Source organism: Anolis sagrei, chromosome 3 (genome assembly GCF_037176765.1).
Source record: "Anolis sagrei isolate rAnoSag1 chromosome 3, rAnoSag1.mat, whole genome shotgun sequence".
NCBI classification, from domain to species: domain Eukaryota; kingdom Metazoa; phylum Chordata; class Lepidosauria; order Squamata; family Dactyloidae; genus Anolis; species Anolis sagrei.
The window spans coordinates 9,056,354-9,083,708 of record NC_090023.1 but is presented as its reverse complement, the minus strand read 5'-3'; the positions used below and the strand labels follow the sequence as shown (position 1 = coordinate 9,083,708).

Here is a 27,355-nt window from a genome sequence, read left to right as displayed (position 1 = left end):
CTCCCCAGGAGACCTTGGAGGACTTCACACCCTTATTTTGGTTGCAAACACCAGAAGAAGATCTAGGAGGCACCATGCACTTGGGCCCTTTTTGTAGGCAATTTTAGGTCACAAGAAGCCTTTTTCTTTCCCCTGAAAGTGGGAAAGAAGTCACTATCTGAACTTAAATTGTCAACTAAGGCTTACTGGAAGATATATGAGTGCAGATAGAGAGAGGGCACAATGATGGCTCTGGGGCACACCTTCCTCACTCTTGTTTAAGAACTTGATTTCCTGTTAAAAAGTGCTTCTGCAAAATGGTTTTTAAAAAGTTTTTCAAAGCAGCGCAACTTCCAAAGATGTCAAAAGTCACTTTTTCAAAAATGTAGTTTAACAAATTCTATGTCTTCACACTGATTACGTTCGCATAGTTAGCAAACAATTGTGCTGAAGAAAAAATATCTCCCTTTATGAGTCAACTGGAGCTTTAAGATCTGCTGGGGAGGCCGTCCCACCTCCTTCACAAGTGCAACTGGTGGGGAAGAGAGACAGGGCCTTCTCAGTGTTGGCCCCTTGGCTGTGGAACTCCCTCCCCAGTGACATTAGACTGACCTCATTCCTCCCAGTCTTTAGAAAAATGCTAAAGTTCTGGCTTTGTACACCAGCGTTAGGGGAATAGGGAAACATGGAATTCGACCTCAACCTAGCTAATCTAAATAATGGCTATAGAAAAACCAAGAGGTATGGAAATCATGACCGGGACTGTGGCGCAGCTGGCTGGGAGTCAGCTGCATTAAGATCACTACTGACTGAAAGGTCATGAGTTTGAAGCCAGCCCAGCTCGGAGTGAGCTCCCGACCAAAATGGTGTAGCTTGTTGTCGACCTTTGCAACCCAAAAGAAAGTTGCATCTGTCAAGTAGGAAAATTAGGTACCACTCTGTGGGGAGGTTAAATTAACTGATTTACGAGGCCATAAAAAATCTCGAAGTCTTGCAGCTTCAATGCCTGGCTGATTCCGGCCTGGGAGAATCCTTTGTTGGAAGGTGTTAGCTGGCCCTGATTGTTTCATGTCTGGGAGTTAAACCGTATGAATTCTATATTCTAGATGCACTTTGGGTATTCTGGGTCAAAACATGCTGCTCTCTTTTATATAATGCAATCATACCCACTGATCAGAACTGTTTGAGCGTTGACTAGTTCAATCTCTGATAATGAATTTGTTTTGCTGTGCTGGCTTATTCAATTGTGATTGACGAATAAGATTTGGAATGTCTAATATACCTTTTTAACTAAGCTCAAGGCAATGTGTGGCAGATAACTGGGAAAGCTTATGGCTTTCCTCAGTTGCCGAAAGATTTGGATGGATATATTTATGACAAAATTAATACTACAAAATAACTCAAGCAGGGCCACATACATTTCTCAATAAATCATAAATTTATTGGATAAATGAACATTGTTTATAATGTTTAGGAATGGTAATAATAAATGATATGCAAATATATAAAACTATTAACAAAATAATAGAGTTCAGAATCCAATGCACCCTTATATCTTCTTCTCAGTGTTATATTGACAGTACAGGTTTTATGTAAAACGTAGCTTTTGTTTTTTTCTACAATAAAAAAATCAAAAAGAAAACATGTGTCACTACCACTATTGTATAGTTTGTTCTATGAAGCCCTAGCTACAAGAAAGGTTGTTCTCTGCCATACGAGAAGTTATTCTAGAAGTTCCAAACACTTACCTTAACCTTCGGCCTGTACTTCAGGTATAGTGTCCTTGAATATAAGCTAGAAGCAAAGGGAGAAAGAAAGGGAAAAGATTAAAACAAGCATTCTTGATCACATAGTTTAGAGTCAAAAAGTCTGAATCACAGAATTATCGAGTTGGAAGAGACTACAACAGTCATGCAAGTCCAACCTCCTGCCATTCAGAAACACACAATAAAAGAACAGGACATTAGGACATAAGATCGTCTGGGGAGGCCCTGCTCTCGGTCCTGCCAGCTTCACAAGCACACCTGTCGGGGACGAGAGACAGGGCCTTCTCAGTGGTGGCCCCTCGGCTGTGGAACGCCCTTCCTACTGATATCAGATCGGCCCCCTCCCTATTGGCATTCCGGAGGAGAGTGAAGACCTGGCTGTTCGAACAGGCATTCAACTAGGCAGTGTAATTGATTATTGGAACACGGAATCATGGATAATGAGACTCGATTCTGATTCTATTGATGAGACGTGATGGATTTGTTACACTGATGTATTGATGTTTGGTGTTTAATTGTTATGCTACTGTTTTTAAATGTTCAATGAGTTTGTACTGTGTATACTGGAACTGTTGTTGTTAACCGCTCTGAGCTGCCTAAGGGCTGAGAAGAGCGGTATACAAATGAAGTAAATAATAATAATAAATAATAATAACTCCCAACAAGTAGTGAGTCAGCCTATGCTTAAATATCTCCAGAGCAGGAGACTCCTCCACACTCCAAAGCAAAATATCCCACTGCCAAACAGTTCTTACAGTCAGGAGACGAAATGATTATCTAGGAGATGAAATGATTTGTTTTTGCTAACTGTTATGGTCTTAATTGATATGCCAATACTTTTAAATGGTTTTATGATTTGTTGGCATTGAATTGTTGCCTTGTGAACTGCCTCAAGTCACCTGCGGGCTGAGAGGGGCGACATACAAATATAGCAAATAAATAAATTATTTATTTATTTACTTACTTACTTACAGTATTTATATACCACTTTTCTCACCCCTGGGGGGACTCAAAGCAGCTTACACAAAAATAACGGCAAAATTCAATGCCTTACATCGGTGGTTCTCAACCTTCCTAATGCCACGACCCCTTAATACAGTTCCTCATATTGTGGCAGCCCCCAACCATTAAATTATTTTCGACGCCACTTCATAACTGTAATTTTGCTGCTGTTATGAATCGCAATGCAAATATCTGATACTGGACCAAATTTGGCACAAATACTTGATATGAACACATATGAACACTGGTGGAGTTTAGGGAAAATAGACCTTGACATTTGGGAATAATAATAATAATACTTTATTTATACCCCGCTACCATCTCCCCAAGGGACTCGGTGCGGCTTACATGAGGCCGAGCCCACAATACATCAATAATGAAAACAATAACAACAAGTAATACAAAACATTAAAACTCATAACAGAAAATAAGCAATAAACATTAACAGTAACACAACAACGTTTAAAAACCTATGGCTGGGCCAAATGTAATAATTAAAATTTAAAACCGCTCTGAGCCAAATTGGGAGTGGCAGTATACTAGTCTAATAAATAAATAAATAAATAAATAAATAATAAAAATAATGCTGAGCATGAACAGGTGAAATATGACTAGGGTAAGAGTTTTCAGAGAGGGATGGGCATGCAGACACTCCAAGATCAATAATATTTATTTATTTATTTATTTATTTATTTCTTGCATTTGTTAGCCGCCGCTCTCAGCCCTAGGGCGACTCGCGGCGGCGTACAGTACAAAAAGGACACTTTACAAAAGAATCAAACAACAATTAACATCACAATACATACATCTACTTATACTAAAAATCCGCTGCGTCATATTTATGGAATCATAGTCAATCTCGTCGTCGTAGTTCAATCCGGTTGTCATTACCCGTAGCATAGCACTTAGTTGAAAGCCTGCTCGAAGAGCCAAGTCTTCAGGCCCTTACGAAAGGCCATGAGGGAGGGGGCCTGTCTGACAACAGCAGGGAGGGAGTTCCACAGCCGGGGGGCCACCACCGAGAAGGCCCGCTCTCTCGTCCCCGCCAGACGTGCCTGTGAGGCAGGCGGGACCGAGAGAAGGGCCTCCCCGGATGATCTCAAGGCCCTCGTGGGCTCGTAGGCCGAGATGCGGTCTGCAAGGTATTTTGGGCCGGAACCGTTTAGGGCTTTGTAGGATAACACCAGCACCTTAAATTGGGCCCGGTAGCGAATCGGCAGCCAGTGGAGCTGGGACAGCAGGGGCGTTGTATGCTCTCTGCGTCCTGCTCCCGTTAACAACATGGCTGCCGCGCGTTGGACTAGCTGCAGCTTCCGGGCCGTCTTCAAGGGCAGCCCCACGTAGAGAGCGTTGCAGTAGTCGAGGCGGGATGTGACCAAAGCGTGTACCACCGTGGCCAAGTCAGACTTCCCAAGATACGGGCGCAGCTGGCGCACGAGCCTAAGCTGTGCAAATGCTCCCCTGGTCACCGCTGAAACCTGGGGGTCCAGGCTCAACGATGAGTCCAGGGTCACACCCAAGCTGCGAACCTGCGCCTTCAAGGGGAGTGCGACCCCGTCCAGCACAGGCTGTAACCCTATACCCTGTTCGGCCTTGCGACTGACCAGGAGTACCTCTGTCTTGTCTGGATTTAGTTTCAGTTTGTTCGCCCTCATCCAGACCATTACAGCGGCCAGGCACCGGTTCAGGACTTCGACGGCCTCCTTAGTAGCAGGTGGGAAGGAGTGACAGAGTTGGACATCATCTGCGTACAGGTGACACCGCACCCCGAAACTCCGGATGATCTCACCCAGCGGCTTCATGTAGATGTTAAACAGCAAGGGGGACAAGATGGAACCCTGAGGAACGCCACAGGTCAACGGCTGTGGCGCTGAACAGGTGTCCCCCAGCAACACCTTCTGAGTACGACCCTCCAGAAATGACCGGAGCCACTGCAGAGCAGTGCCCCCGAGACCCATCTCTGCAAGGCGTCCCAGAAGAATACCGTGGTCGACGGTATCGAAGGCCGCTGAGAGGTCCAGGAGCACCAACAGGGACACACTCCCCCTGTCTAGCTCCCGGCGCAGATCATCCACTAAGGCGACCAAGACCGTCTCGGTACCATGTCCCGGTCTGAAACCAGACTGTGCCGGATCCAGATAATCCGTGTCTCCCAAGAATACCTGGAGTTGTGAGGCCACCACGCTTTCCATGACTTTGCCCAAGAAGGGAAGATTGGAAACAGGCCGAAAGTTGTCCAATTTAGTGGGGTCAAGTGATGGTTTCTTCAACAGCGGCTTTATAACAGCCTGTTTTAGGCTCGCTGGAATCTTGCCCTCCCGAAGGGAGGCATTAACCACCACCGTTACCCACTCGGCCAATCCCCCTCTGGCCTCCTTCAGAAGCCAGGATGGGCAGGGGTCTAGGATGGACGTGGTGGGTCTCATTCCTCCAAGTATCTTGTCCACATCCTCGGGTTTCACAAACTGAAAAGAATCCAACAAAATCGGACAAGCAGGTGCTTGTGTCACATCCACAGAGACTGCATTTAATGTGGCGTCCAGCCCAGAACGGATCAAAGCGACTTTGTCTGCGAAGAACCGAGCAAATGCTTCACAGCGCGCTGTCGAATTGTCAGGGCTCCCACCTGAAGTGGAGGGAGTTAAAAAACCTCTGACAACCCGAAACAGCTCCGCCGGACGGTTTTTTGCAGACGCAATAGTGGCCGCAAAGAAAGTTTTCTTTGCGGCTTTTATTGCCGCGGCGTATGCCCTTAAAAAGGACACAAACCGTGTTCGGTTTGACTCGCTTGGGTCTGAGCGCCACACGCTCTCTAGAACCCTCTTCCTTCGCTTCATCGCTGCCAGCTCCTCAGTGAACCAAGGGGCTGGTTTAGCTCGGTTACTCGAGAGGGGACGTTCCGGAGCGATCTTGTCAATGGCCCTGGTCATCTCCCCATTCCAGAGAGCGACCAAGGCCTCGACATGATCACCTGCCGCGGTGGCGGGAAACTCCCCAAGAGCCGTCAGGAATCCACTCGGATCCATTAGCCTCCTGGGGCGGACCATCCTAATGGGTCCTCCACCCTTGCGGAGGTTAGGGGGCGCAGTGAGCCTAAATCTAATCAGGAAGTGGTCGGACCATGGCAACGGAGAGGTGGACAACTCCTCCACACCGCCACCCTGCTCCCATCCCTGGCAGAAAACCAAGTCCAATGTGTGTCCAGCACAGTGGGTGGGGCCAGTTATTCGTTGGGACAGCCCCATGGTTGCCATGGCGGACATGAAGTCCTGAGCCGCACCTGTGAGGGTTGCCTCGGCGTGGATGTTGAAGTCCCCCAGCACAAGAAGCCGCTGGGACTCCACCGCCAGGCTCGAGACCACCCCCGCTAGCTCAGGTAGGGAGACTGTAGTGCAGCGAGGTGGACGGTACACTAGCAGAATCCCTATTCTGTCCCGGTCACCCACCCTCAGGTGGACGCATTCAAAATTTGTGGTCTGCGGGATGGGGCTCCTGATTAGATGGATGGAATCTCTATAGACCACTGCGACACCGCCTCCCCGTCCTCCGGATCTAGGTTGGTGCTGTACGGAGAAGCCTGGAGGACAAAGCTGGGTCAGGTTTACCCCTCCAGCTTCATCCAACCAGGTCTCCGTAATGCACGCCAGATCTGCCCGCTCCTCCAGGATTAAGTCCTGGATCCAGGTCGTTTTTCCGTTGACAGATCTGGCGTTCAGCACCACCACCTTCAATCCCGAGGGCCCGCTCACCTGGCTACACCAATTTACCTTAGGAGACCGGTTGGGAGTTATTAATTTAGATAGGTGGTCCGAATTAGGCCGAATTGAGGTCTCCTTCTTCCGCATCTCCTCCTTCCCACCACGACCTCTATGGGGGCCCCACGGCTAGTGGAACTCCTCCCTCCCTCCATGCCGCGGTCTAATATCAAGGGCCTGATTCCTGCTTCATCAGCTGTATGCTTTGTTGGATCCTGCCAACATCCTTTCTCTCCTTCCTCCCTCCTCTCGGCCCCATTGGGCTCCAGCCCACCTCCCCCCCTGGCCTTTCCGCTAACTACTAGTAACAGAGATAGTATTAACAGGGGGGTGGGGGGCCACATGGATGATAATAGCTACAGATGGTGGGGGCGTTTCAGCCGCACCCGTTAGACAGTTTGTAAAGTGCGAGAGTGCAAGAGTCTTAGATGCGATACAGACAGCAGTACCACTCGGTTGACAACACTATGTTCTGTAGGGCACGTACATAAAGTGCAAGATTTAAAGTGCAGTAAGTGCCTGAAACTGAGTCTCAGTATTCACTAAGGTGCGGCATAGAGGGTAGGGAAGGGGGCGTAAGTGCCAGAGATGTTTAGCAGCGGTGGCAAGCGCCCTAAAGTGCCAAAAAGGTCTTGTATCAACTTAGCAGCGAGGACAACCAGGAGTGTGTTATGATAGTATATATAGTCACACTGTTACGAGGATGATAGTGATAACAATTAATAAAATTCCTATGATTCAGGTGTACCTCTAGACGGATGGTCTAAGCGCGGATGGGGCATCCGGTGGTGGTATACACGGCGGCGGTCAGCGCCGTTGGTCTGTTGCGTATCTATCAATCCAAAGTGGGCCAGCTCAAGGGTCTACACAGTATTAAGGCCGGCACACGAGGTCTACACCGTATTAAGATCTACACAGTATTAAGCCAGCACAGAGAACTACACAAATATTCGGCCCGCACAAGAGGTCTACACAGTATTGAGGACTACACAATATTAGCTCAGCACAACGATCTACACAGTATTTGGCAGGTACAGGGATCTACACAGTTAGGTCAGCACAGTATTGAGGACTACACAGTATTAGGTCAGCACAGCGAACTACACAATATTCGGCTGGCACAGGGATCTACACAATTAGGCCAGCACAGGAGTTTTGCACCATAGTCACAGTTAGCTGATGGTGGAGGCGAACTCAAGCCGCTGTAACAGGTGACGGGCCATATAGTGGTGGCCGCGATGGAAGGCGGCAGTGAGAGCAAGGCAGCTCGGTCGCTGCAGCTGTAACAGTGGGTCGCCCGTAGCGATGGTGGAGCAAAGCGTCACAAAGGTGGCTGTAACAGCGGTACTCCCGCGCCCCGGCTCGGCCCAGCGGCTCCGCGATGACCCTGCTGCGGTGGTCCGGCTGCGGGAGGGCGGCGGCGGTGGAGACGCGATGCCAGAAAATGGTAGCCGCTCTGCGCTTTGTCCTGGCCCAACGGCCCGAGGAAGACCCCGCAGCAGCGGCGAGCCACACCAAGGCCGCAGCGGCAGCGGCAGCAACGGCGAACGGACGGACAGCCAGCGATCCCAACGGCAGCCGCCGCGGTGGTGAACAGCCGGCGCCGAGGCGCCAAGATGGCGACCGCACCGGCCGCGGCGCGCAGCAACGCCCAGCGGCAGCAGCGACCAGCGGCAACGGCAGCAGTCGCGACTGCGACCGCCAGCAACAGGGCAGCCACAGGGCAGCAACAGGGCAGCAGCAGCGATGGCAACGAGCAGACAGCAGCCCCGAGGGGACCAGCAAAAGCGGCGAACAGCCAGCTGGCCGGTGCCAAAATGGCGGCGCCCACAACACTCGGCAGCCGCAGCAGCACCAGCAGCGACGCGATGACAAGGCGGCAGGGCAACAAGGCAGCCCAGCAGCGACAGGGACCACAGAGAACGCCGCTCTCCGACGGCAGAGCCCCCCAGCAAACCGGGTAGGTCTCTGCGTCTCCGCGTCTTAGGGAGCTACAATGGCGGCGGCGTTCGCTTGCTCGCTCACCTCCGTCTCCTGGTCCGCACTCTTTGTGTTCCAGTCCTCTTTTGTGCCCCAGTCCTCTTGGGCCTGAAGGGTCGTAGGAGTGTTGACCCTCATCCACCCCTATTCAGGTGGTCGTAGGGGGGGTGGATCCCCCGAATTCTTTGGATTGTGCATTTAGAGGACATAATAAAGTGCATTTAGAGGACATATTGCTGGGAGTTTCCTTATTCTAGGAAGGCACACTGGAACAACGTTTTCAGACTCCTCCTAAAGCTGTAGTTCCTGGGATTTATAGTTCGCCTACAATCAAAGAGCATTCTGAACTCCACCAATGATAGAATTGCCCGAACTTCCCAAGCAGAACCCCATGACCAAGAGAAAATACTGTGTTTTTAGTGACCCTTCAGACCCGCCCTCATGACCACCACTCCCCAGGAGTCTGGACCCCCAGGTTGAGAAATGCTGCCTTAAGGCCATCCAGTCCAACTCCCTTCACCAAAGCAAGAAAACATAATAGACCCCCAGGTTGAAAAACACTGCCTTACATACATAAATCAAAACTCAATTAACAACATATAATTAGTATAAACTCAATAGGACAATTCACCATAAGATAAGAAAAAAGGACATTTAAAATACAAAATATAAGAATTAAAACACCTAATAAAAGCATTAAAATCACATTATCCAAGTTCTTCTTAATGTTTAGGTATAATCTCTTTTCCTGCAGTCTGAATAAATTGTTTCATGACTTAGTCTCCAGAGCAGCAGAAAACAAATCTGCCCCCTCCTCTTCAATATGTTTCTGGGTTTTGAGATATTGTGGAGAGCCCCCGCATGCAGCCGGCACAGCACAGATCAGAAGTCACTTCATACTCATAGGTAGGGGAGATTATCATACCTGAACAAGATATGAAGGTAGGAGCCGAGACCTGTAAATATGTGCCACCAAGCATGAAACTGTGTCACGACACTCACAAGTGGAGGCAGCCGCTCACGTAAACCCCTGTGGACAGAGGAAAAAATAACCAAGTGGACCAATTAAGACCAATTTGCCAGCCTCGTGCCCTCTAGTTACCAGGCCTTAACATCTCCCCTCACTAGAATGGGAGTTATGGGAGATGTAGCCCAACACAACTGGAAGGCACTGTACTAGGCCAGTCAATTATAAATCTGAGTATTATTCTTTTCAGCCTCTAGTTGAGAGGTACCGGCAATATGAATTCCACCTTTACTCCTTTCTTTTTTAAGCATTGGATTTTTTAAAAATACATTTTTAATGAAATTGTTGCACTCAAAGGCTGGGAACCACCTCTGTGCGGCCTTATACAAGCATCATACAATGCTGTCAAGTTGAATTAAAGCATTAAAAAACATTAAAACCTTAAAAATCATTGAAACACATTATACAATTCATTAGACAGTAGATTACACATGCCGGTAAAACCAAATTGAGGTAGGTTCAATTTTGTAAATATCCTAAGTCTTTTTTCCAATTGCTGCTATTGAATTAATCAAACGCCTGGTCCCAGAGCTAAGTCTTCACTTGTCTTCTAAAGGACAGGAGGGAGGTGGCCAACCTGATGTCCCTGGGGAAAGTGTTCCACAGACGGGGGGCCACTGCCGAGAAGGCCCTGTCTCTCATCCACACCAACTGTGTTTGCGATAATCTTAAATTTCGTGATGGTTTGTGGGATGAGATATGTTGGGACAGATAGTCTGGGCCAGAACCGTTTAGGGCTTTAAAGGTTAAAACCAGCACTTTGAATTGTGCTTGGAAGCTGATTGGCAGCCAGTGGAGTAGGTGTAACAAAGGAGTTGTATGTTCCCTGTACGTCACTCCAGTGAGCAACCTGGCTACCGACCATTGGACTAGCTGAAGCTTCCAGGTAGTCTTCAAAGGCAGCCTCACATAGAGTGCGTTGCAGTTCACACTCCAGTTCAAGGCAAAATAGCAAAGCAGTTTATTGAAGAATACGTGTGTGTGTGTGTGTGTGTGTAAAGCAATTTAGCACAACAGTATAAAAAAATCAAAGTCTAAATATCAGGAATAATCCCCAGAAATCAAAGTATAGGAGTAGCATCAAAAACCAGGAAAAGAAAAGCAGAATAAATCCAAAACATGAGATTCAGGAACAGTCTTCAAATCTTGGAATCATGAGATATGAACATGGAACTAGAAATCCCTTGACTTGACAATAGATCTATACTCAATCATCAATGTTGCCTGGACTAACTGACCAATCTGTTGGGCTAGCTAATATATAAAAAAATCATGCCTTCTCCCCTGGGAAACGGATAAGGACTTCTTTGCTAACCATCATCTTGATCTTCGTACACTCTCCTGAAAAGCCCTATGTTGGTGGAACGTAAATCTCCTATCTAACTGCTCATTACGTAGTCCACCCGGACTTTCATTTTCATCCTCTGAGCTCAGATCTGTTTGTGACCTTGCTTCTCTAGAGGACTGCCTTTCAGGAATGTGGCCTTCAGACAAAGACAGCTCATTTTCAGGGCTTAAAACCTCTGCTGACTGGCAGACCCAGAATCCCCAGTGTCATCAGAATGGCTAACAGGCCCAGAATCCCCAGAGAGATCGGGTGCAGACACAATCAAAGGGTGAACTACAACAGACATCTCCTTTCTGGTTTCCAGCCAGCAACATTCTTCAATCCAAGAACTCACTCCACTATTCATATGGGTTTCTACTCATATTGGCTTTAATGAACATCTCTTCTCCCACCCTGTCCCTCAACTTGTCTCCCCAGCATATTACTCACAGGCTTTGCATGACTCACAACCCACTCATTCATGAGTATAAATGTTTCTATAGGCACTTCACTCTATGCATCTGATGAAGTAGACTCAGTCTATGAAAGCTTATGCTACAGACTTTCTCTCAATTAGTTTCAGAGGCGCTACAGTATGCCTTTGCATACAACTCCAGGATAACACGGCTGTCTTTGAATTCTACCCTGAAGCATTACTGTGATCAAAAGGTGACCTTCAACAAGCTGCAAGCTTAGAGGAAAGTCAACACACTATTTCAGAAAAGGAGCCAGTAAAGCCCCTTGACTCCTCAATTACTTTTCTGAGAAGTCTTGGCTTTCATGAAGTATTGCTACAAAAGTATGGATGCTTTTCAACTATAAGTAAATTTGATATTGAAAGGAATTGTCTAGCCCTAAAGAAATTGATTTTTAGTTCACTCCCTATTACAGGAATAGTATTAGCTTTTTTATCTTCAACAGCAATACTTTCCCCAGTGAGACATTAGAACTCTACTTCACTCCTCTTTGACCAACAGCATTTCTCCAAATGGAGAAATGCTACTACATTATGACTATTTAATGGAGGCAATAGGCTCAAGGAGAGCCTACTTGATCAACAGGTTTTAGGTTTCAATTCTGTAAGGTAGGAGCATATATGTATAAGATTATTCACCTACCTCAGTTTGTCGCAGAATATATTGTCTACATTCCAAAGGAAAAAGCCCAGCAGAAATACAGTCAGAGATGTATAGCCCAGTCCTCTGAGCCATGGATATACCCTAGAGAAAAAGAGGAGAGGCAGGATAAAATCTTAAGTACATCAAAGGACTTTCTGTGGCGGTTTGTTATATATATTCATATTCTTTGCTAATACTAGGGTGGGAAAAGAACACCGTGCTAATTATTATGGAACTTGAGAAAGTTATTTATTCGGATTACAATTCCCAGAATGTCACTGACAATGTTGGCAGTGACATTCTGCAGAATTATAAAGTGCTCGCACAGAAGTAAAATTACAATGTACACAGAAAACCATTCATACAGATAACAACTCAGAAAACTGATTTTGGGTTCCTACTTCAATGCTATTGAAGTTGTGCTCTCATATCCATGTGCAGTAATAATACATGAATACAAACAGGCCTAATGTACCATCTATTCTTTCAAAGTCAGCTGAGTTCAAATTCACTAGTGTGATGCATCCCATGCTATCACAATGCTATTTCTGGTCATTTGCGTCATTTATTCTGCTTAATCTAAAACAGGAACGGGTGACATTCTGACAAGAATCCGATGCTGCTGAGTTGCAAGCCCAAGCCACTATTTCACAGTTAATTTGTTACTTACCACAACACTATATACACAGAACGTAGAACTAAAACAGCCACTAATGTTCCATACATAACCTGTGGAGTAGAGGAAAGGGGTGTTATTTTTTTTATCTCTAGCGGACTGCACAAAACATAATGCTCCTTTCTTCCAAGTTGACACAGCGATGTGTTTCCTTGCGTGAAAGCTATTCCATTTTGGGTTGACATATTTATGAGCAGCTGATGGCTCTCTTTTCAGCAAGGCAGTGACAAGAAAGGTTTTAGACCAGACTTCAAGAAGCTAGCCAAAATGATTTTTTGGAACAATGCATTTTGGGGACCGATTGTGAGTAGCCCTTAACAGCTTGGGCTTAACATTGGATGCATTGCCCATTTAATATGGAAGCCAGCATCCATCCCTGAACAGAAACATTAACTGTTTAAAATTTAATTGCATATTGCTCTGAAACTCCTTCATGAAACAAAAAGAAAAAGAAGCCATGATAAGAGGAGCAGGGGAAGATAAAAGGGAATATATTGATGTGGATCCTCCACTGAAACAATGTGTATCTGTGACAGTAATGTACAGTGATGACATCTCATTTCTATTTACACATGTGATTAATTTTGGGTTGTTGTAGGTTTTTTTGGGCTATATGGCCATGTTCTAGAGGCATTCTCTCCTGACGTTTTGCCTGCATCTATGGCAAGCATACCTCTGAGGATGCTTGCCATAGATGCAGGTGAAATGTCAGGAGACAATGCCTCTAGAACATGGCCATATAGCCCAAAAAAAACCCTACAACAACCCAGTGATTCCAGCCATGAAAGCCTTCGACAATACAGTGATTAATTTTGTTTACAAAAGCCCATGAATGCAATAAACCCCGTAGTCTCCAAGTTCTTCTAGAATCTATGGGGTCCTTGGAGCAGACTGTTAAGATAATACTTCACTGCCTGTCATAGAGCCAGATAAACTATTTTCCAGGATTATTTTTTGTTTGTACTTCATCTTTTCTCTGTCATTTATATGCTCTTCAATTAGTTAAACTTGTCAGGTTTTGTCTTCTGCCTCACTATATTTCTCCTCTTTGTTTCCCAATACAATAAAAGACAGCATCTAATGATAACCTTATGGTTCCACTTTGACAACAAACCCTGCGAAACCAGAACTGCTGATGCATTAAAAAGTCCTGGTAAGAAAAAATGAAAGCATCTTGTTGATATCTGGATGGTATTGTATCAACCCTTCCTTAACCTGGTGTTGTTTCAGTGCAATATATACCCTCCAAAACCCAAACTAGGAATATAATGACCACAGCAGTTAACCACATATGGATACTGCCACACAGGGGAGGGCTGTATTAAAGTGAAAACAAACAAAACTCTCAAATCCTCCCTGGTTTTCGATCGGTGGTTCTCAACCTGTGGATCCCCAGATGTTTTGGTCTTCAACTCCCAGAAATCCTAACAGATAGTAAACTGGCTGGGATTTCTGAGAGGTGTAGGCCAAAACACCTAGGGACCCACAGGTTGAAAACCACTGTTCTAGATTGATTTATGCATCACTTTCTGTTGGGAAAATGGCTTTTCCTGGGCCTAAAAAGAAAGGGAGCAGGGAGAACATATCAAAATTGCCCTCTATGCCCTTCAGGGATATAGGAAGGCATCTAAGGGCAGCTTCCAGAATTCTTGGCAATGTTATGGCTATACTAGCTACACTTGATGGACATTTCAGGGAAAAAACATCTGGAACACTACAGCTGTCCACCCTGATTTATGGGTTACATTGTACCAACCTTCCTCAAAATGGCACCCTCACACCAGCTGCAGATGTCTGGAGATTTAATCCAATACTTGTGGAAGGTGCCAGATTGAGATGTCTTAATATAGTCATGTACTAATGTATCCAGAATCCTTGGTAATAGTGGGGGAAATAGTGAAATGTTTTTTACTCTTATTCTATCAAGGTAAGAATTTCGAACAACTGCCATAAAGACATAATGCTGCAAGCTTGGAATTTACTTAAGAGATTTTGTTATATAGTAATTAGACATCATGTCTCCTTGCCATTAAAGCTTCTAAATCTGCCTTGAGAAGTTGATGCAAGAAGAGTAGCTTCTTCCTAACCATGGGATGGTCTTGCTCAACAATTCAACTTAACACCATCAAAAGGAACCAGATCTCCTTGTCCACATCATGAATCACGCAAGGCCACATTGGGCCCACACCCCAAAATATGGCAAGTTTTGACATCTTGTTTATTCTATATAAAAGAAGAAGTGTTGCAATCTTCAAATAAAGGACACTGCTTAAGGAAGAACCTGGCAACTCTACTGTTAAAGGAAGTTTTGAAATTAATAGAATAATAGTATTCTAGATGAGAATGTTAAGAAGATCTAGTTTTGTAAACACCACAAACATAAGCACCTGTATGTAAAACTATGCTGACTGCATGTATTCCATAATTGCCAAACACCACCAGCAAGGAGATTTGGCAGAATTACATTTCCCATAACTGCTGCTTAATGAATGCATATGTTTACAATGAGAAATTGCAGTTACCTGGTGAAATACAGGCTGTTTCCAATTCAGGTATACCTGCAGAAAACAAAGCAAGAATACCATATATTAAGCTCCTATTAAAAATGGAAGTTGCCTCACAGTCTCTCCAGTTCAGTATTGTTTCCAGTGATCAGCTGTGATCAGCTAGTTTCTTACTTAAAGATAATGAGGATTGAATTTGCAATCATCTATAGTCAAAACACATGCTTTAACAATGAGTACTGATTTCTTCTGGGTTTTATTGGCTTTTATCATGAGTGGCCAAACTATAGCATGAGAACTATAATAAGCTTGGCTATGATTTTATCCACTACTGCCTGCTTCACCATTTCAAATCATCTCGAGTGGGAGCGAGGATAGCTACTTACAGTAGAGGGCACTACTATACCATTATCACATTCACACCTGCCTCAAACACAAAAGGGTTCTTTCTCCCACCCTGGACATTCCACCGATATATAAACCCCACTTGCCTAGTTTCCAGTTGACTTCACAACCTCTGAGGATGCCTGCCATAGATGCAGGCAAAACATCAAGAGAGAATGCTTCTGGAACATGGCCAGACAACCCGGAAAACTCACAGCAACCCATTCTCACATTCTTTTAACCAGATTTGCAGCATGCATGCAGCATGATCTTTTTTATCATTAGCAATAAAGGGAGGCATGCTTGAGATGACAATGAACACACCTTGGGAAACAACATTTATTGACCTGTTATCTGATCCCTTTCCACACTGTTTTTCCACCAAGAGTGAAGTTCAGTGGGTGGGGAAACAGACAAATCTAGATGGAAGTTTTTAACCAGCCATAGGTGTCTCCTCCTGAGACATTTTTATAATAATAATAATAGCCGTATTTACTTAATTTTAACACTCACTTTTTTTTTTACTAAATTACCTCCCCAAAATTAGAGTATGTATTACATTTGCATAATATGGTAAATACTTTTTAAGGTTTCAGGGTTTTGAAAATTTAGGTGCGCATTAGATTTGATGGTGCATTAAACTTGAGTAAATATGAGTATATTTATTTATACCTTGCTTTACCTCTCCCAAAAGAGACTCAAAGCAGTTTAACATAAAAGCATTAACATACAATTTAAAATATACAAATATGCAAACATTAAAACAGGATTAAATATAAATAGTATTAAAAAAATTCCTAATCAAAAACCATTACAACATTTCAAAGTCATTAGGTATGCAAATTGAGAGGTCTCCTGAATTAGCACTAATCAGAGGAGCTGAGTTTGTGGCTGCTGTAAGGAGTGTTTCTAGCTAGCTGACGCTGGAATGCCAACTACAGCCTATTTGGTGGAGCTTCTGATATTCCTGTTCTGCTTGTGAGGGAGCTGATTTCCCCTAAAGCGGATACTACAATAGCATCTTCTTCTCTCTTCTATGTGTGTGCATGCATTTGTGTGTCTTCAAGTTATCTGTCAACTAATGACAATGACTTTGATACGTTTTCTCTATGCCAGAGGGACAGAGAGTATCATCTATGCCAGGCATCGTCAAACTGCGGCCCTCCAGCTGTTTGGGCCTTCAACTCCCAGGATTCCTGACAATTAAACAAGCTCATTAGGGCTTCTGGGAATTGGTGACCCAAATGGCTGGAGGACCGCAGTTTGAGGATGCCTGATCTATGCTGACAATCGTGCCATCGCCGCCCAAGCAGAGAGCTTTGAAAAGAAGCCCTCTGAAGCTTTAAGTGCTCTTAGTGCCTATTACAGGGGAAACTAGCTGGTTTCTAATCCATCTAAACACAGACATGTCCTTTTCATCTTATGAACAGACAAGCATCTCGAGGTTTGAGGATGACCTGGGAAGAAATCCCACTGGAGCATTGCAACACACCCAAATACCTGGGAGTCACTCTGGACCATGCTCTGAATTACAAGAAGCACTGCTTGACTATTATTATTATTATTATTATTATTATTATTATTATTATTAACTTTATTTGTACCCCGCGAGCATCTCCCGAAGGACTCGATGCGGCTTACACAGGCCGAAGCCACAAAACACAATGCAATAGAGAACATAACAAGTCATAACAAAGCAAATCAAAAATCAAAAAAGCAAATCAAAATCAAAAATTAGCGAGACAGCAATAACAATACATCAAGACATATTAAAACTGGTTCGGCCGGCGAGAGGGGTACAAGGCAGGAGGGGCGTAGGAATTAAAGTACGGTGTGCAGCAATGCTAGAAACAATATCATATGAAAGCTAACAGGCACAACCTGGGGATTACAACCAGACACAGCGAAGATGTCTGCCCTTGCGCTTTGCTACTCTGCTGCATGCCCAGTGTGGAACACATTGCACCATGTTAAAACAGTGGATGTGGCTCTTTATGAGACATGCCACATTATCACATGATGCCTATGCCCCACACCACTGGAGAAATTATACTATTTAGCCAGTATTGCACCACCTGACATCTGCTGGGAAGTAGCAGCCAATAATGAAAGTACCAAGGCAGTGACATGTCTGGCCCATCCTCTGTTTGGATATCAGCCAGCAAGCCAATGCCTTAAATCAAGAAATAGCGTTCTAAGATCTACAGAAATACTCGCAGGAACAACTCAGCAAGTGAGAGTCCAAAAATGGCAGGCTAATACCCGGAACCTCAACCCATGGCTGATATTACTGGATGAGAGACTCCCTCGTGGACACACAGAAGACTGGGTGATTTGGAGGGCACTGAAGAGACTGTGCTCCGGCACCACAAGATGCAGAGCCAACCTTAAGAAAGGGAGCCACAAAGTAGAATCCACAACATGCGAGTGCAGAGAAGAGCAAACCACAGACCACCTACTACAATGCAGTCTGAGCCCTGCCACATTTACAATATAGGACCTTCTCACGGCGACACCAGAGGCACTCAAAGTGGCCAGCTACTGGTCAAATAACATTTAGTATAATGTCAAGTTTTTAAATTTGTTTGTGTTTTTAAATACATTACAACTGTACCCTCAATTCGCTTTGACACAATCTATATAAATAAAAATGTTTGTGGGATTAACATAACTCAAAAACCATTGGATGAATTGACACCAAATTTGGAAACAATACACCTATCAGCGCAATGAGTGACCATCACTCATAAAAACACTGAAAAACACAGGGAAGAGAATTAAAAAGCCTATATATATGTGTGTGTGTGTGTGTATATGTATATATTTACAACGCATGCACAGAACCACATATATACACATATACACAAATATATACACACACAAAACACATATACACAGTCTGGGCCACATCAATGCATGGCAGGGGACGGCTAGTAAATAAATAAAAAGGTTTTCTCAGGCAAGGCATGGTCAGAGCTGGTTTTGCCAGTTCCTTTCTCTGAAATATAGCCTACAGCATCTGCCATTCTTTGGTGATCACCCAGCCAAGTACTAATCTGAATAGCTTCCTGGATCTTTGCCTTTGCAATATTTAGGCTGCTTTACTGAAAGACAGAAGGAATTTTCTCTGCTTTCTACAGTTACAGTGTTGTTGAGTCACCTAAAACTGTATGTGTGGGAGTGTTTGGATTTAAATAGAGTTTCCTTCTCTGGAGGTTTTTAAGCAGAGGCTGCATGGCCATCTGTCGTGGAAGCTCTGGTTGTGTGTTCCTGCGTGGCAGAATGGACTTGGACTGGATGGCCCTTGGGGGTCTTTTTCAACTTTGAGATAGAAGAGGCCATGGGTGAATGATAAAAAGTGGAGTCTAGCTCACTTCTTTTAAAAATCACACACACAAATTATACAAGGCAGAACAACACTACTTACTATGGTGACGCCAATGCTGTAGGCTACTAGGAGAAACAAGAGGGGGTAGTTGATTGTATTCTTGTACTTGAAGCATTCATATCTGAAAGAGATACAAACAGGAAGGTGATGAGACACAGAGGTCACCAAAGAAATGCATTACATCTTTCATTTTCTAAGGCAGCGTTTCTCAACCTTCCTAATGTCGCGACCCCTAAATACAGCTCCTCATGTTGTGGTGACCCCCAACCAAAAATTATTTTTGCTGCTGCTACTCCACAACTGTAATTTTGCTAATGTTGTGAATTGTAATGTCTGACATACAGGATGTATTTTCATTTGCTGGACCAAATTTGGCACAAATACCCAATATGCTCAAATCGGAATACTAGTGGGGTTGTGGAGGGGATAGATTTTGTCATTTGGGAGTTGTAGTTGTTGGGATTTATAGTTCGCCTACAATCAAAGAGCATTCTGAACTCCACCAACGATGGAATTGAAGCAAACTTGGAACACAGAACTCCCATGACCAACAGAAAATATTGGAAGAGTTTGGTGGGCATTGACCTTGAGTTCTGGAGTTGTAGTTCACCTATATTCAGAAAGCACTGTGGACTCAAACAATGATTGATATGGAACAAACTTGGCATGAATACTCAATATGCCCAAATGTGAACACTGGTGGAGTTTGGGACTTTGGGAGCTGTAGTTGTTGTGATTTCTAGTTCACCTACAATCAAAGAGCATTCTGAACCCCACCAACGATAGAACTGTCCCAAACTTCCCACACAGAACCCCCATGCTTTGAAGGGATTCTGTGGCATGAGCCTCCCTCCAGTCTCACATGGTCTCCCTCGTCCGCACATGCACACCATTGCCATGCACTGAGCAATGCCTGCTCTCTCCTCCCCACTTGGAGTCCCAGAAACAGAAACAGCCCTCCCCATTGCTGAGAGGTCAGCTGAGAGGCCAGCCAATCACAGAGGAGGAGGGCTTTTGGTGGGAGGATTCGCCATCTGTATCCAAAATGGAAGAGGACAGGTGGAGAGGTCTTCAGCCTTCTCTGCCAAAGGGGTTCCTAAGACCATCAGAAATATATGGTCTTTGGCGACCCCTCTGAAACCCCCTTGCAACTTCCCCATGAGCCCTGACCCCCAGGTTTAGAAATGCTGTTCTAAGCCATGTATCTATAAAGGTTAATGATAGAGGAGTTCCCTCACTTGCAGCTGCTTCTTATTTATTATTTATTTATTTACGGCATTTATATGCCGCCCTTCTCACCCTGAAGGGGACTCAGAGCGGCTTACAAGTAAAAAGTAAATACAATATATTATTATTATCATAACACAATAATAATATTATATATTACATTGTACTATAACATTATACTGTAATATTATTAGTAATATTACATTTAATATAAAATATATAATTATAATATCATGTTATTATTAGTAGTATATTGTATTACATTATAATATTATCAATGTTGTATGTATATACAATATATTATATTATATTTATTATAAGCCCAGTGCAGGAGACAAGATGGAATTGCCTTCCTGGCCCCTCTCTTGGAACAGAGAGACATAGAGTTGGCAGAAAACACCATAGAACCACTGTGAGGCAATGCCAGATTGCATTCTGGCAGAATTGCACAACACACGCAATTCAGATTACAGACAGGCTTCATTTCAATCACAATTGGGTTTCTAATTAGAAGCCTAGAAAATTAAACTTTCCCCTGCCCACCAACCCCCACACAACTAGTTTCTCACTTACAAGGGGGAGGAATGAAAGCAATCTCTGTCTTATTCTGGGTACTGAAATATGCTAAGTCCCAGTGGCATCAGAATGCAGGATATTGCCAAAGTTGTGCTGAATAATGTAAGCTCAAGAGGGCACTCATAAACCCACTCTAATCAAATGAGGAGGGGGCATTCATGGATCATAGAATCATAGAATCAAAGAGTTGGAAGAGACCTCATGGGCCATCCAGTCCAACCCCCTGCCAAGAAGCAGGAATATTGCATTCAAATCACCCCTGACAGACGGCCATCTAGCCTCTGTTTAAAAGCTTCCAAAGAAGGAGCCTCCACCACACTCCGGGACAGAGAGTTCCACTGCTGAACGGCTCTCACAGTCAGGCAGAGGATCCACCTTCTGCTTTCCACAATGACTGACCCAAATGTCTCAAGGAAGGAATGAGTAGAGCACAAAAACAACTGACCTCTCTCAACGGGTTTTCGCCAAGTGGCATTCAGAGGTAAACTGTATCATTAAAATACAGAGGTTCTATTTAGCCAGTTTGACTAATTGGAACTGACAGAATTATCCACAAAGAAAAAAAAATCTAAGAATTCAGGGATGAGTGAACCCTCCTGTATACTCACATATCATATATAAATGTCCTACCCAGCTATTTTGGATATACTTCCAAAACCATTGTGGGATGGTGGCAAGGGAAGACAATGCTACATGGGAGGGGATTTTTGGTGTCAGGAGTAATTTGAGAAACTGCAAGTCAATTCTGGTGTGAGAGAATTGGCCGTCTGCAAGGATGTTGCCCAGGGGACGCTGGATGTTCTTGATGTTTTATCATCGTTGTGGGAGGCTTCTCTCATGTCCCTGCATGAGGAGCTGGAGCTGATAGAGGGAGCTCATCTGCGCTCTCCCCGGATTTGAACCTGCGACCTGTTGATCTTCAGTCCTGCCGGCACAGGGGTTTAACCCACTGTACTACCAGGGGCTCTATGGGAGGTTCAACAAGCAAAGAAAAGGTGGAGATCCCCTGAAGTCCATCTATGCACTCTGGATTTGAAATATGAAGAAATAAAGGTAAACGGCTGATTGTCCCTTGAAAAAAGCCTTCAAGAACAGGTGTAATAACAGAAAACAAGCTGAATGCAAGTACTGTTGTTATCCACATTACACCTTCAGTATTTATGAGAACACTGGTGATTACAGGATGGTTTCTGGCATGTGAACAAGATAAAATAGTATCAGTAAAAGCGCATTAACCAGTTTCAGATGCTGCAAACACACTAGTAATAATTACTTACAGGCAGTAGACAAACATGCAACAACTGTAGATCATGGGCAGCTCATCCAATAGCTACAAAAAGAGAAAGGGAAAAAAGAAACCCAGAGAAATTAATATTTATAAGGTCTTACACACATAACAATAAAACAACGAAGAAACTGAATCACGATGGAAGCCCCGAGGCAAGAGCCAGTATGTAAAGCAACCAGCAAGGACAGGATTGTTTACAACATAATCTGATCTTTCAAAACACTCTCAGGAATGACAAAAGACAAGACTCCATGACAGCTGAAAATAATGAAGCGTTAATCACTGATGAAATAGTAAGCAAACACCCACTGAAATAAAATAATGTCTGAGTCTCATCCTGCCCAGGATGTGGTTCTTGCCAAATAATGAGATCCAAAACTAAACTACTGCGAGAGGAAATACTAATCTGTACAATCTAGACAGTCCAGAACAGCAACCGTGTATCCCATTGTTAGCTGCACCCAGCACCGAATATGATTCTAATACAAATGCTAAGTTGTGAATTTCTATGATGTAATTAGACCTGATTAGAAAATCTATCATGTAATTAGACCTGATTAGAGTGCACCACATACATGCACATGGCTGTAATTTATTCAATCAGATTTTTATACTGTTGTTTAATATAGAATGATGAGTGTGGCTTATAACTGTTGCAATAAGAGTGAAAAAAGATACATAAAATATGCGAGGTTAAAAGCCGTAGTAATGAAAATGTCTTCCAATGGTACAAAGTTCATGAAAATCAATAGGTCTTTGCCGGGCACAAAAAAGAGTCTTGTTACAACAGTGTCTAAAAGGAATTCATATTATTCTCAAAACACGGAGGGGTATGTGCACAGGGAAATTGAAAGAGGTCTTGCCAAAAAGTCACCTAGTAAGCTTATGCCAGTGGACAACTTCAAGTTGGAGATTCCTCATGGACTCTTTGCTATGTAAGACCTGGAAAGAAGGCTTGTGCATGGATTTGGAGTGGTCAGTTCCCTTCAGCCAATCTGGCTTGGCCAGATGGCCATAATGGTAAGGGTCCTGTCACATTTTTGTTGTCCGTTACGGCACCACATGGCAGCCAATCACAGCTCCCCTTCCCTTATTCAGCATCATGTGGTGCGTGAGGAAGCTGCCACATAATACTTGCATGGGTTTCCCTGTGAGCACTGCTGTTGGGTCAATCTGCACAGAAGAATGCTGTGATGTGTCTTACACATTGCTTCCTTAACCCTGTTGCTGAAACCCAGACTCCCTTGAAGGCAAGAAAGAAAAGAGTCCCAGGAAGGGCGCTTCCTTAATCCTGTTGTTCAAACCCAGACTCCCTTGAAGGCAAGAAAGAAAAGAGTCCCAGGAAGGGCGCTTCCTTAATCCCATTGCTGAAACCCAGACTCCCTTGAAGGCAAGAAAGAAAAGAGTCCCAGGAAGAGCGCTTCCTTAATCCTGTTGCTCAAACCCAGACTCCCTTGAAGGCAAGAAAGGAAAGAGTCCCAGGAAGAGCGCTTCCTCAATCCCGATGCTCAAATCCAGACTCCCTTGAAGGCAAGAAAGGAAAGAGTCCCAGGAAGAGCGCTTCCTTAATCCCATTGCTGAAACCCAGACTCCCTTGAAGGCAAGAAAGAAAAGAGTCCCAGGAAGAGCGCTTCCTTAATCCTGTTGCTCAAACCCAGACTCCCTTGAAGGCAAGAAAGGAAAGAGTCCCAGGAAGAGCGCTTCCTTAATCCTGTTGCTCAAACCCAGACTCCCTTGAAGGCAAGAAAGGAAAGAGTCCCAGGAAGGGCGCTTCCTTAATCCTGTTGCTCAAACCCAGACTCCCTTGAAGGCAAGAAAGAAAAGAGTCCCAGGAAGAGCGCTTCCTTAATCCCGTTGCTCAAACCCAGACTCCCTTGAAGGCAAGAAAGGAAAGAGTCCCAGGAAGGGCGCTTCCTTAATCCCGTTGCTCAAACCCAGACTCCCTTGAAGGCAAGAAAGAAAAGAGTCCCAGGAAGAGCGCTTCCTTAATCCCGTTGCTCAAACCCAGACTCCCTTGAAGGCAAGAAAGGAAAGAGTCCCAGGAAGAGCGCTTCCTTAATCCTGTTGCTCAAACCCAGACTCCCTTGAAGGCAAGAAAGAAAAGAGTCCCAGGAAGAGCGCTTCCTTAATCCTGTTGCTCAAACCCAGACTCCCTTGAAGGCAAGAAAGGAAAGAGTCCCAGGAAGAGCGCTTCCTTAATCCTGTTGCTCAAACCCAGACTCCCTTGAAGGCAAGAAAGAAAAGAGTCCCAGGAAGAGCGCTTCCTTAATCCTGTTGCTCAAACCCAGACTCCCTTGAAGGCAAGAAAGAAAAGAGTTCCAGGAAGGGCGCTTCCTTAATCCCGTTGCTGAAACCCAGACTCCCTTGAAGGCAAGAAAGGAAAGAGTCCCAGGAAGGGCGCTTCCTTAATCCCGTTGCTCAAACCCAGACTCCCTTGAAGGCAAGAAAGAAAAGAGTCCCAGAAAGGGCACTTCCTCAATCCTGTTGTTCAAACCCAGACTCTCTTGAAGGCAAGAAAGAAATGAGTTCCAGGAAGGGCGCTTCCTCAATCCCGGTACTCAAACCCAGACTCCCTTGAAGGAAGAAAGAAAAGAGTTCCAGGAAGGGCGCTTCCTCAATCCCGGTACTCAAACCCAGACTCCCTTGAAGGCAAGAAAGAAAAGAGTTCCAGGAAGGGCGCTTCCTTAATCCCGTTGCTGAAACCCAGACTCCCTTGAAGGCAAGAAAGGAAAGAGTCCCAGGAAGGGCGCTTCCTTAATCCCGTTGCTCAAACCCAGACTCCCTTGAAGGCAAGAAAGAAAAGAGTCCCAGAAAGGGCACTTCCTCAATCCTGTTGTTCAAACCCAGACTCTCTTGAAGGCAAGAAAGAAATGAGTTCCAGGAAGGGCGCTTCCTCAATCCCGGTACTCAAACCCAGACTCCCTTGAAGGAAGAAAGAAAAGAGTTCCAGGAAGGGCGCTTCCTCAATCCCGGTACTCAAACCCAGACCCCTTGAAGGCAAGAAAGGAAAGAGTCCCAGGAAGGGCGCTTCCTTAATCCCGTTGCTCAAACCCAGACTCCCTTGAAGGCAAGAAAGGAAAGAGTCCCAGGAAGGGCGCTTCCTTAATCCCGTTGCTCAAACCCAGACTCCCTTGAAGGCAAGAAAGAAAAGAGTCCCAGAAAGGGCACTTCCTCAATCCTGTTGTTCAAACCCAGACTCTCTTGAAGGCAAGAAAGAAATGAGTTCCAGGAAGGGCGCTTCCTCAATCCCGGTACTCAAACCCAGACTCCCTTGAAGGAAGAAAGAAATGAGTTCCAGGAAGGGCGCTTCCTCAATCCCGGTACTCAAACCCAGACTCCCTTGAAGGAAGAAAGAAAAGAGTTCCAGGAAGGGCGCTTCCTCAATCCCGGTACTCAAACCCAGACTCCCTTGAAGGCAAGAAAGGAAAGAGTCCCAGAAAGGGTGCTTCCTTAATCCCGTTGCTGAAACCCAGACTCCCTTGAAGGCAAGAAAGGAAAGAGTCCCAGGAAGGGCGCTGCCTTAATCCCGTTGCTCAAACCCAGACGCCCTGTAAGGCAAGAAAGAAAAGAGTCCCAGGAACGGAAAGGGGAGCCTTGTAAGTTCCCCAATGCTGCCAATTGGCCAGATCTTCCCAGATCTTTCAGCTGCCTAACCAAAAACAGATATTTCCATTACCCAATTTTTGGGAGGCTCCCGAAAAATGGATCTGGGTACCCAACTAAATTTGGATGCCAAAACCGGATCGCCTTCCAGCTGAATTGAACAAGCCTACTGGATAGTATCTAGCTAAGCCGGTGAATACCCCCTTGCCTGTAGTAAAGCTTATAAAGTTTCACTTTTTCTTCTCCTAGGTTTCTCAGGCCATCTGTATTATTTCCAGGACTCTGGAATGCCCTTTATATTGCACGTTTTCATTATCTGTAACATACTGTATTTGCTTAGATTCATATATTGTAAACACGCATACACATTACCACGAAAAGAAATCCCAGAAACAGGATATGCAAGGAAAAGGCACACATAAAAGTAGCGTACCCACATGAATGTATACTACTGACCTGCATTTCATACTTTAGAGTCATGTGAAAGCACCAAGAGCCCAACCCCACAGCTGAAAAACAAGAAAGAAATTGTTAGGGGAGAAAGCCATCTTATTGGGCAACAAGAAACTAATTCTCCCTATTCTCCCCAATACTACTCCACACTTTATTACAATAATCTGCACAACATGTGACATTTTGGATCTATGTTCAGAGAGCTAGCTCATTTCCTTCCGGAGTCTTCTCCAAAACACAGCCAAATAATTTTCAGGCCAACCACCAATCCCTGTCCATTCCCAAAACACTATCTTCATTTTCTCTATGGCCACTGAAGTATTTACAAGTTCACAGTATTGATACTTGCAAGAAGATATGGCAGCAGGAATAAGGAGGCCCTGAAGAGTCACTTTTACTCAGCACTGTGATAGCCTGCCCAACTTTTGTATTCCGTGCAAAGCAATGTCATGTGTTCATATAGAAGATAGTATTATCAAAACAGGCAGCAACCACAAAAAGGCTGATGGTCCACTGGACAAGTTAACTGATTTCCTACTTATACTAGAAACACTTTAAATTAGAATTATTGTTAGCTGCATTAGCAATGCCCTTTTTAATTATCTGCATAAGGTTTTTTGTCGTCACAAATTAACTGGCTAGTTGGTCCAATAAAAGCCTCATGTTGTTGATATGGGGTCTAGGAGAATGATTAGGAGAACTCTAGGTTTGAAAAACACAGACATGCCACAGTCCAATACAAACAGTCCCTGAATTATAAACATCCGATTTCCAATCAACTCATAGTTAAGAACAGGGGTGAGACACAGAATCAAAGAGTTGGAGGGGCCACATGGCCATCTAGTCCAACCACCTGCCATGTAGGAAAGATAACTGAAAGTCATATAAATCTACCTCTAAAGGGAAATTCACTCTTGGAAGAGTTATCATTGGGGAAAAAGTGTCTCTACTGCGGCTTTATCACCAACCCTTGTTTCACAACAAGCCAAATATTTCAAAATTAAATTATCACAGGGACAGAAAATAAAGTGAAATCTTCTGAACAGAGACACAGACAGTAAAACAAACACCACAGGGGTGTTAACCTTTCCCTGTGCTATCCACAGATATTTGGTTGGAGTTACACTTAAAAATGTACCTGTTCTGACTTAAAAACAAATTCAGCTTAAGAACAAACCTACAGAGCCTATCTTGTTTGTAACCTGGGGACTGACTGTACATAGTTTGTGTGTGTGTGTCTGTGTGTGTGTGTGTGTAATAAAAGATTCCTAGAAAGGTGTTTTCTCAGGTAGAAGTGTTTTG

At 44.4% G+C, this 27,355-nt stretch overlaps 1 protein-coding gene across 2 annotated transcripts in view; it reads right to left on the bottom strand.

Annotated features, from left to right (window-relative positions):
- Nucleotides 1-27,355, bottom strand: part of ACER3 (alkaline ceramidase 3) — a 58,300-nt gene that overhangs the window by 6,490 nt on the left and 24,455 nt on the right. Inside the window, exons 3-11 of one of the 2 annotated variants that reach the window (XM_060771238.2) lie at nucleotides 26,057-26,109; nucleotides 21,987-22,039; nucleotides 18,946-19,027; nucleotides 15,153-15,188; nucleotides 12,625-12,683; nucleotides 11,955-12,056; nucleotides 9,408-9,512; nucleotides 1,728-1,773; nucleotides 1,455-1,595 (exon numbers count right to left, since the gene is read on the bottom strand). In XM_060771238.2, the coding sequence (XP_060627221.1) occupies nucleotides 1,548-1,595; nucleotides 1,728-1,773; nucleotides 9,408-9,512; nucleotides 11,955-12,056; nucleotides 12,625-12,683; nucleotides 15,153-15,188; nucleotides 18,946-19,027; nucleotides 21,987-22,039; nucleotides 26,057-26,109 (584 nt within the window). In that variant the 3' untranslated portion in view covers nucleotides 1,455-1,547. Of the gene's footprint in view, nucleotides 1-1,454; nucleotides 1,596-1,727; nucleotides 1,774-9,407; nucleotides 9,513-11,954; nucleotides 12,057-12,624; nucleotides 12,684-15,152; nucleotides 15,189-18,945; nucleotides 19,028-21,986; nucleotides 22,040-26,056; nucleotides 26,110-27,355 lie in introns of those variants that run through there. The other variant, XM_060771237.2, reaches the window with a different exon arrangement.